The sequence below is a fragment of the Centroberyx affinis genome, unplaced genomic scaffold, assembly GCF_046629955.1.
Source record: "Centroberyx affinis isolate AG114_WGS23_722 - 3 ecotype Tasmania unplaced genomic scaffold, CSIRO-AGI_Caff_v1 ptg005684l_1, whole genome shotgun sequence".
In the NCBI taxonomy this organism is placed as follows: Eukaryota; Metazoa; Chordata; class Actinopteri; order Beryciformes; family Berycidae; genus Centroberyx; species Centroberyx affinis.
The window spans coordinates 71,923-81,875 of record NW_027282867.1 but is presented as its reverse complement, the minus strand read 5'-3'; the positions used below and the strand labels follow the sequence as shown (position 1 = coordinate 81,875).

General features: G+C 43.8%; 1 protein-coding gene across 1 annotated transcript in view; it reads right to left on the bottom strand.

Moving 5' to 3' along the window:
* Positions 1-430: 430 nt before the first annotated feature.
* Positions 431-9,953, bottom strand: part of rars1 (arginyl-tRNA synthetase 1) — a 36,070-nt gene continuing 26,547 nt past the window's right edge. Inside the window, exons 13-15 of the mRNA XM_071547139.1 lie at positions 8,569-8,741; positions 6,383-6,630; positions 431-1,118 (exon numbers count right to left, since the gene is read on the bottom strand). Coding sequence (XP_071403240.1) covers positions 1,009-1,118; positions 6,383-6,630; positions 8,569-8,741 — 531 coding nt within the window. The 3' untranslated portion in view covers positions 431-1,008. The remainder of the gene's footprint in view (positions 1,119-6,382; positions 6,631-8,568; positions 8,742-9,953) is intronic.

The following is a 9,953-nucleotide window of genomic DNA, read 5'->3' as shown; positions in this document are numbered from 1 at the left end:
CCCCATTTCTGCTGTAAGCCATTATTATTATTAAACTTTTACATATTTGTCCATTTCTGTTCTTCGCAGACTATAAAATGAATGAAAACTGATCATTTAAACGCTTCCATGCATAAAGCTAACATCAGCCGGTCAGCCGGACCCTGCAGTGGATCTGGAGGCACATGAGACAGAGAGAGAGAGAGATGAATACCAATAGATGACACAGCAAATGGCATTTGCATAATTCTTGGCACTTGTTCCGGACCCCGAGTGCCAGATGGGCGAAGTTTGCCTCGTGGGACGCCCGGGCGTCAAAGTGAAGACCGCCGCCGCAAAGTATCTGAAAGTCAGCGCAGTTTACTTTCCTATGATGAAGGGAGGATTCTTCCTTCAGTAGGAGGGACCTCAAATCCTTAGTTGACAAAACATAACACTTTAACAAACCGACTGATGCATATTTCAGAGTTTAATGCGGTTTTCGACCCTCAAAAAAAATCAACTTTTCCCACAATGATCTTTGTTTATCGCACTACATGTTGAGTCTTACACAGGCAGTGAGTGAGAGAGTCGTCTGCTACCGGGAGTTTGGCACCGAGAAGATCCAGCAGGTGAGGCTTTTCTTTTCCATGTAGGCCATCGTGAAACATATTTTAAAATTAGTTGTACAGCAACAATGAAGAGTCTCGCTCCAAAATGAGATATCCACCATTTGGAAATACGTGATTTCCGCAATTACAGAATGACTGACAGCACACTGGATAGCTAATATACTTTGGTTTCATAATCATAATGATAACTGATCCTCTAGATTAGATGTTGAATGTAAATGTAAACTATAACACCTTGGAAGTGAACTCTTCAAGTCCTGTGGGTGTCGGCGGTGAAGTGAGTGAACGAGGCTCATAGATTTTATTTTTATCATTTATTGTTATCTTCATTTCTTCCTCCGTTTCCGTTTTGGATTCTGGCGAACTCAGATGCGGATGGAGGGATGGAGGGAGGGAGGGAGGGAGGGGCGCTGTGACATCACATCCTCTGGACGGAGTTGATGCCCAGGATGTCGAAGCCTTTGGCCATGACAGCCGCCGTGGCCTCGCACAGCAGCATCCGCCACATGTTGACCTTCACCACCTCACCTGGAGAGAGAGAGAGTAAAAGAGCGAGAGAGAGCGAGGGAGAGACAGACAGAGAGAGAGAGAGCGAGAGAGAGCGAGGGAGAGACAGAGAGAGAGAAAGAGAGAGAGCGAGAGAGAGTGAGGGAGAGAGAGAGAGAGAGAGAGAGAGAGAGAGAGAGAGAGAGGAAAAGAGAAAGAGAGAGCGAGAGAGAAAGAGAGAAAGAGAGAGAGAACGAGGGAGAGAGAGAGAGAGAGAGAGAGAAAGAGAGTGAGAGAAAGAGCGAGGGAGAGAGACAGACAGAGAGACAGAGAAAGAGTGAAAGAGAGAGAAAGAGAGAGAGAACGAGGGAGAGAGTGAAAGAAAGAGAGAGAGAGAAAGAGAGACAGAGAGAGACAGACAGATGGAGAGAGAAAGAGACAGAGAGAAAGAGACAGAGAGAGACAGACAGATGGAGAGAGAAAGAGACAGAGAGAGACAGACAGATGGAGAGAGAAAGAGACAGAGAGAAAGAGAGACAGAGAGACAGTGAGAGAGAGAGAGAAAGAGAGAGAGATAAAGAAAGAGACAGAGAGACAAAGAGAGCGAGACAGAGAGAGAAACAGAGAGAGGCAGAGAGAGAGAGAGAGAGAGAGAGAGGGCAAAGGAGAGGGAGAATGAGGTAGAGAGAGCGAGAGGGAAAGAGGAAATGCAAAAGGCGACACAGGGGAGAGGAAAAGAAGAAGGGGGAGAGGTGAACAGAGGAAGAGAACCAGAGAGTCAGAGAGCAGAGTTAATGACGCTCCATCACACAGCGTCCATTAAAACCAATGACCTGGACATCTGTGTGTGTGTGTGTGTGTGTGTGTGTGAATGTAACATCCCTGACCCCGCCCCCCCCCCCTGCCTGCCAGCCGAGAACCAGCAGAGACGAAGCCCGTAACGAGCGGGAGAGGGCCAATTAAACAGGCGGGTCGTTAAAGGGCCGCGGACATCGATGGGAATTGACGGACGGGCAAAAAAAAAAAAACGAGTCGGTAATTTACACAAACAAGCCGAGGCGTCCGAGTTTACGGGAGGAGGCGCCCGAGTGGAGATCAGGTCAAGAGACGCTAATGAGGGAGGAGGAGGAGGGAGGAGGGGGGAGGAGGGGGGAGGAGGGGGGGAGGAAGAACGAGACGACGACGATGTGCCGCTTTGAATTTAAGTGAAATGTCTCAGCTTTGAAAAAGTTCCTCCATGACTTCTCCTCCCTCCTTTGAGACATTTTCTGTATAAACAAAGTGTCATTAGATTTTAAAATGATGGAATGAAATAGTCGTTAATAACTAGATTTATGCGGTTACCCCCAGTTGACGGCTTACTTGGCCTTTTCTTAGACCCCCGAAATTCATTTCTAGTGTTCTAGCCTGTGTGGACCGGGAGAAGCTTCCCGGCTTGACGTTGGTAAAGTTTCTAATAGGGCTGCACGATATGGTAAAAAAAAAAAATCATATTGCGATTATTTAGACAGATATTACGATTGCGATATGATTCACGATTAGTGTGAATGATCATTTTTGCACTCACAATTTTCATTTTCACGGAAAAAACTATTAAAATCATGATGATGTGACATTTGTTGGGGTCTGTACCAAAGAAACATGTTTTTTTAAATCTGGAGAACAAGATTTGTAGGCCAGGGCATCTCTGCAGCACTACAGTACTTCATTTATAATGGTGTTTTGTTTTTGTCACATTTTACCTTTATCAAAAAATTGCAGCTTCTGTGGATTTGGATATTGCACTTGGCCATTTTGCGATTTAGATAATATTTCGATGAATTGTTCAGCCCTAGTTTCTAACCAGCCCATAAGAATCTGGCTCAAGATTTATCAGTCAATCCTGGTACCAATTGACTGTTTGCAACATTTCTGATAACTCCCGCCCCCCTTAGTTACTGTTGCTATGTCTGACAAACTTTGAAGATGGACGCCACCGTAGACGCTACAATCCGACGTTCCCCAAAAAACAAAAGTCAAACTCTCAGTGGGGTGTCGGAGGCTCTGTTGGAGCAACATGTCTGAATTAGTAGACGGATGCTAAGCACCGATTGGTGGATCTCTATGTCAATCATTATTTTGCAAACGGTCAATTATTCTGAGTGAAGTCTGGGGACCGATGCTTTACCCGCACTTTCCAAAGTGTGAAAAAACGAGGTGGAAAAAAACCAAAATGAATTAACTCAGCATGTGCTGGGAGTCCAGCAGCTCAGTGCATCCAAGGCAGAAACTAAAGGCTTTTTTCTCATGTGTGTCAAGACAGAAAAAGAGCCATGAAATACTATACATGAGATACTTCATCTGAACCAGGCGCTCAATACTGTAAGTTCATAAAATACAGAGCTTTAATACCAAAACATAATCAAAGACGAAAAGTCCCTCTTTATGAGCTAGTTCAGCCAGCTCAAGTGCTATCCACTACTAAATCATAGAATAAAATAATGATAAAAAAAAACAGAGAAGGATGCAAAATTTAGACTGTCTTAATTCTGATCTTAATTCTGATCTTAATTTTGAGATTATGGACGGCACCATGAATCCTGGAGAGCGATGTTAACGCTGTGATTTAAATAAGGCAGAGACAGAGATGCATTTCTTGTTGGAATGTGCCAAATACAACAAAATACGGAGAAATTTACTCAGATTTCTCTGGCCTCTCCCCGTGTTATTGAGACGGAGACGGATTGAGAAGGATTAATCTGCTCTCCTGGTTACTTAATTTGTATCTGCCTGCCAGATGGCAAGAGAAATCAGCTGAATTGAGAAAGATAAATCACTGTGTTGTGTTTCACTAGGATGAACTCTGCTGTGCTGAGGAATGTGCGTACATGTTTGACTATTGCTAGTTTATTTAACACTATTCCTATTTTTCAGCAATATGTACACATGTATGTCAGGCCAATGAATTGAAAAATTGACATTGAGAAAAGAGGGGGGGCATTGCATCTTGTGGATTTGAATCTCTCTCTCTCTCTTTTTCTCTCTGTCTCTCTCTCTTTTTCTCTCTGTCTCTCTCTCGCTCTCTTTTTCTCTCTGTCTCTCTCTCGCTCTTTCTTTCTTTCTCTCTCCCTCGCTCTTTCTTTCTCTCTCTCGCTCTCTCTTGCTCTCTTTCTCTCTCTCTCACTCACTCTGTCTCTCGCTCTTTCTTTTTCTCTCCCTCGCTCTCTTTCTCTCTCGCTCTTTCTCTCTCTGTCTCCCTCTCTCTGTCTCTCTCTTTCTCTCACTCTCTTTTACTCTGTCTCTCTCGCTCTTTCTCTCTCTCTCGCTTTCTTTCTTTCTCTCTCCCTCGCTCTTTCTTTCTCTCTCGCTCTCTTTCTCTCTGTCTCCCTCTCTCTGTCTCTCTCTTTCTCTCTCACTCTCTTTTACTCTGTCTCTCTCTCTCTTTCTCTCTCTCTCGCTTTCTTTCTTTCTCTCTCCCTCGCTCTTTCTTTCTCTCTCGCTCTCTTTCTCTCTCTCACTCACTCTCTCTTTCCCTCTCTGTCTCTCTCTTGCTCTTTCTTTCTCTCTCCCTCGCTCTCTCTCTCCCTTTCTTTCTTTCTCTCTCTCTCTCTCTCTCTCTCTCTCTCTCCCTCCCTCTCTCACCTTCTCCATCCATCTCCACTGTATACTATCTAATAAAGCAGAAATGACATTAAAAAATAACTGTGTGTGCCTGAGAATTAGCATAGTTAAACATCTCTGAGCCTGGAGTGAGGGGGACTTGGTGTTAGCACTCCAGCGCGCCGCGGGGGGGAAAACGCTAACAGGCGAGTGTAACAGTGTGGACCGCCCCGACACGAGCCCTCTGCGACTGAACCTTCCTGTTAATTGGCCGACTCCCGTGGAGAGATGATTTTTATTTTTAATTTTCTTTGATGTCGTTATCTTCAGTCCCAGCTAAAAAAAAAAAAAAACCCACATAAACAAACTGAATAAGTAGAGTTTCTGTACAGTCCCACTGTGCTGTCAGCTGTTGATCTGACTGTGAGCTCAGCTGCCTGCAACTCTTCCACAGAGAACACAGTGACATTAAACTGCTGGGCTCGCTATACTTAAAGATGAATTCATCCATACATGTTTGTTTGTTTGTTTGTTTCCCACACCTGTCACTTTTAATATTGTATGTTTATTTGTTTCCCAATTTGTTTGTTTCCCAAAATCATTACAAAATTTGATGCTTTGGCAATATGAGAATACTCGTCATGCCAATAAAGCAAATTTCAATTTGAATACATAGCTTCTCTTATTACATACGCACATGCACTGTTTACTAGGGTTCAACCGATATGGGTTTTCGATGGTCTATATCAGTATTTTCCTATTGAAACTGCCGATATTTTATGCAAATATTTTCACATTTTTATATTTTCATGCCAAAAACTTGCAAGTATTTTATTCCTGTCAGGGTGGAAAAGCCTCTGAAACAGCATTTAGAGCATCATGGGACACTAAAACTCTCCAGAAAACCCTGACAAATTAAATCATTTTAGGGTTAGCAGCTCTTCAAGTGTGAGTGTTTAAGTTTGAGTTTCTCTTTTCTTTGTCTGTTCAACCATGGTGGCTATCGCTGCTCATGCTAACTACCCAGTTCTTCTTCTTCTGTTTGTTCCAAACAAACCAGAAACATAAAACGCATCACTTCCTGTGCAGTAGGGCTGAACGACCTTGAAAAAATATCTAATTGCGATTATTTTGACTGATATTGCAATTGCGATATGATTTGCGATATTAGAGGGAATGATCATTTTTACATAATTATTCTCATTTTCATAAAACGTATTAAAATGATTATGGTGTGATTTTTGCAGGGATCTGTACCAAACAAAGATGTTTTCTTAAGTCTGTAGAATATGATGTGTAGGCCAGGACATCTCTGCAGCACGACAATATTTAATTTAAGATGGTATTTTGACACATATTTCGCCTTTAACAAATATTGTGCCTCCTGTGATTTGAAAATTGCAGTAGGCCATATTGCGATTTCGATAAAATTTTGATTAATTGTTCAGCCCTACTGTGCAGCAGAGGATTTTTCCCAGGAAAGAGCTACCAGACACCGGCTGGTTAGGTATCAGTTGAATCATTATTGTATTTATATTAACCAGCAACAGAGTAGTAAAACAGACATTTTTATGAGAGTGCTGCAGATGAATACTTTAATTCAAGCCCTCATGTCTGCAGGCATCCACCCTCCTAAGGTGTCCTTGAATCCCCGCTCACCCTGACCTCTGACCTCCCTGTGGAGGAGGAGGGCGACCAAAAAGAGAATTTCACCCGCTCGGCCGTACCTGTCTGCCTGTCCTTCTCCACGCAGTAGCAGCTGTCGTAGAACTCGGTGAAGGTGGTGGCCAGCTCGTACAGGTAGTCGCACAGCGTGTGCAGCAGCAGGTCGTCCAGGATCTTGTGCAGGATCTCCGGGAAGCGCAGGATGCACTTGCCCAGCTTCCACTCCTTGTCGTGGTCCAGCAGAACCTCCGTGGACTCCGCCGCTTTCCTCAGCGTGGCCTCGTCGATGTTGGCCAGGCGCGCTATGGACCTATGGGGAGTCACGACCAACATTAATAAGATGTCACATGTTATATCCCTGTAATATTTTAGACAGTTCAACCTGTTTATTTCACCAGGCAGTCCCACCGACATTAAGAATCTCTTGTCAAGGGGGATCTGGGCAAGAAAGCAGCATTACGATGAACAAAAGCAGCATACAAACAATATACAACAACATACATGTGCCGAGTCCAAATTTGCTGCACAAGTTTTCAAAAGACAGCAGTATAACAGCAGAAAGATCGGGATCAGGAGTCTACCTCTGGATCTTTCGGATATTTATGAACATGAGTCTTTTCTTAATGCTAGAAACAAGAGAACGGACACTCTGACACAGTTGGCTTTCCAAGTCAACGTCTTCATGACAACAGAGTAAAAGTGATCGTTCTCCATTTTCTTTGAGAGAAACTTCTTGTATTCACAAATCAAGATTACACTGTCCAAGACAATTTCCCTAATACATAAATGTACTTAAACGGGTGTAACAACACAATGAAAAACAACTAGTACTTAAGTACTTAAGAAAACAAAAGAGTTCCAAAACCTGACATCAATCTTGTTGAAGGATGTGCCAACATTTTAGGCTTTTTCAAAAGCATTGCAGTGCAGTACATATTAAACACACATATAACTGCTTTTGAAATTGATCCAAGAGCTTATTTGCTAAAAAAAACAAAACAGTAAGTATATTCTTAGTGTTAGTAAATATCTTGCAGACGGAGTACAAGTTAGAGTTTGGGTGGTGAATGCTGATGAAAAAAAAAAAAAAAAACACTAATGGGAATGTGTCTACAAGGGCTGGAGTTGTGTTCCTCTACGGTTCTCAATCGGACAGCTGCAAGATGAACAGCCCCCTTGTGGTTTCACACAAAGTTTTCTCTCCGTCTTTCCTTCTCCCTGTCTTTCCTTCTCTCTCTCTCCTCACTCTCCCCGACTCTCGAACTCCCACAGCAGGGGCAGCTGCCACTAGCGAGCGCTCTATTGACTGAATGCGGGAACATCTAATCCTCCCAGGCGAGACGGCTCCTTGCCCGCTCTTCGAAGAGCGGATCGATGCGGACCGGGCTCTCTGCCACCCGAGCCTCCCACCTCCAGAGGGGCTGGAGTGGAAGGGGATCAGCGGAGCGTCCTGCAGCCCAGAGAGTCGCAGGGATAAAGGGTGTGGAGAAATTGGGCCTCGCAGATTGCAGCTACCCCAAAAGACGAGCCCCTCTTGCCTCCAGCCCCCACGAGGCCCGGCCAGGCTCATCTGATACGGGTAATGACAGTATACTGGAGGGAGGGCTTATCTTCACGGGCAGAGCAGAGAGGAGGACACACACAAGGGAAAAACGGCCCCAGAAAGGGTTTCCAAGATGTGAAGAACTCAATTTAACTTTCCAGCTACTTTCAATGTCCCAAAGTGAACAATTAAGCTCTGGATTTGGAACCGATCAAGCGATTCGAGAAGTCTGGACGGCAACACTTTTGCTCGATTAATAGATTACTAGACTAAACCTACACAGAGCTCCAAGTCATGTCACCCTCTTCATCGCCAAATATGAGCAAGTGAAAACATTTGTTCCACCCAGAAGTAATAGCGTCACGATGCCAGAATTCTGGCTTTGATGCTGACAAATTCGATGCAACAACGATCCCACGGCAAATAAGAAAAACTGTGGGTTGGATGTTTGTCTTTGTCAGCTCCCTCCCTATTTCTCTCCTCACCAGTTTTATCAACCAATTTATGCAGACTGGGATTCAGTTCAAGCCGCAGTGGACTGTTTGATGCTGTTATCATGTATTCAGCTGTTAAGATGACGTGGAAATGGAGTTTCAGCTTGCTTGATGAAAGTGCTGAACCTTTATGAATTTCAGTATTGAATTCAGTCTTTTGCAGTAGTATTGATATTCTGTTTATCGTGACAACAGTAGGGCGAAGCCTCACCTGATGCGGGTGAAGGCGTAGAGGAGGTACGCCGCGGTGTTGCCCCGGTCGTCCAGCATCTTGTCGAAGGAGAAGACGTAGTCGTTGATACGGTTGTGGGAGAGGTCGGCGTATTTGATGCAGCCGAACGCCACCGACGTCTGGGCTTTAGTCAGCTCCTCCGGGGTCAGGACCTGCACAGGGGGAAGACAAAAAAAAAAAAAAAAAACAGAAAATCTTTAGCACATCACACAAAGGAACAATGACGAGAACACACCGTAATACAAAAGTGATGTATAGAGTTTCTTTCCAAAAAACTATAAATTTATTGAGAAAAAAAACTGGGGGAAATGGGGAAAACAAAGACTAATTGTTGAATTGCACTCCATATGTTCCCTGTATCTAAGACACGGGAAGAGTGTTACACATGACTTTTCCCAAAAACCTGTCCATTATTTTTCAAGACTTATAAAAGCATTAAAAGGGCAATTTTCATACTCTGTAACTTTTACCAGCTTTTCATTACCTTAGGCAGCATTTGACCCAAAGGATCTCATGGTAAAAATAACAACTTGATTTTAAGCCAAATAATGAATTTAATTTACTGACTTCAGGCTAAGATTTAATTGACTTAACCAGGTCATAGCCTTTGTGTGAACCTGTATTTGAAGTGTGTTTTATACCGTGAGGAGTGGAACGCAGTGAGCAGGGGGATTATGGAGATTTTTTGATAGTGATTTGTTTGGAAAAGAAAAGAGTCCAGGCGAGTAAAACATAACAGACTAAGGCAAAATATAACAGGACAGGACAAGACATAAAAAGACAAGAAATCACAGGACAGGACATGACATGACGTAACAGGAGAAGACATAACAGGACAGGACAGGACAGGACAGGACAAGACATAAAAGGACAAGAAATCACAGGACAGGACAGGACATGACATGACATGACAGGACAGGACAAGACATAAAAGGACAAGAAATCACAGGACAGGACAGGACATGACATGACGTTACAGGAGAAGACATAACAGGACAGGACAGGACAGGAGAAGACATAACAGGACAAGACAGGAGAAGACATAACAGCACAGGACAGGACATGACAGGAGAAGACATAACAGGACAGGAGAAGACATAACAGGACAGGACAGGAGAAGAAATAACAGGACAGGACAGAACATGATGTACCTGGAGAAGACATAACAGGACAGTACAGGATATCACAGGATGGGACATGACATGACGTAAGAGGACAAGACATACCAGGACAGGACAAGACATGACATGACGTAAGAGGACAAGACTTAGCAGGACAGGACAGGACATGACGTAAGAGGACAAGACTTAGCAGGACAGGACAGGACAGGACATGACGTAAGAGGACAAAACATTCCAGGACAG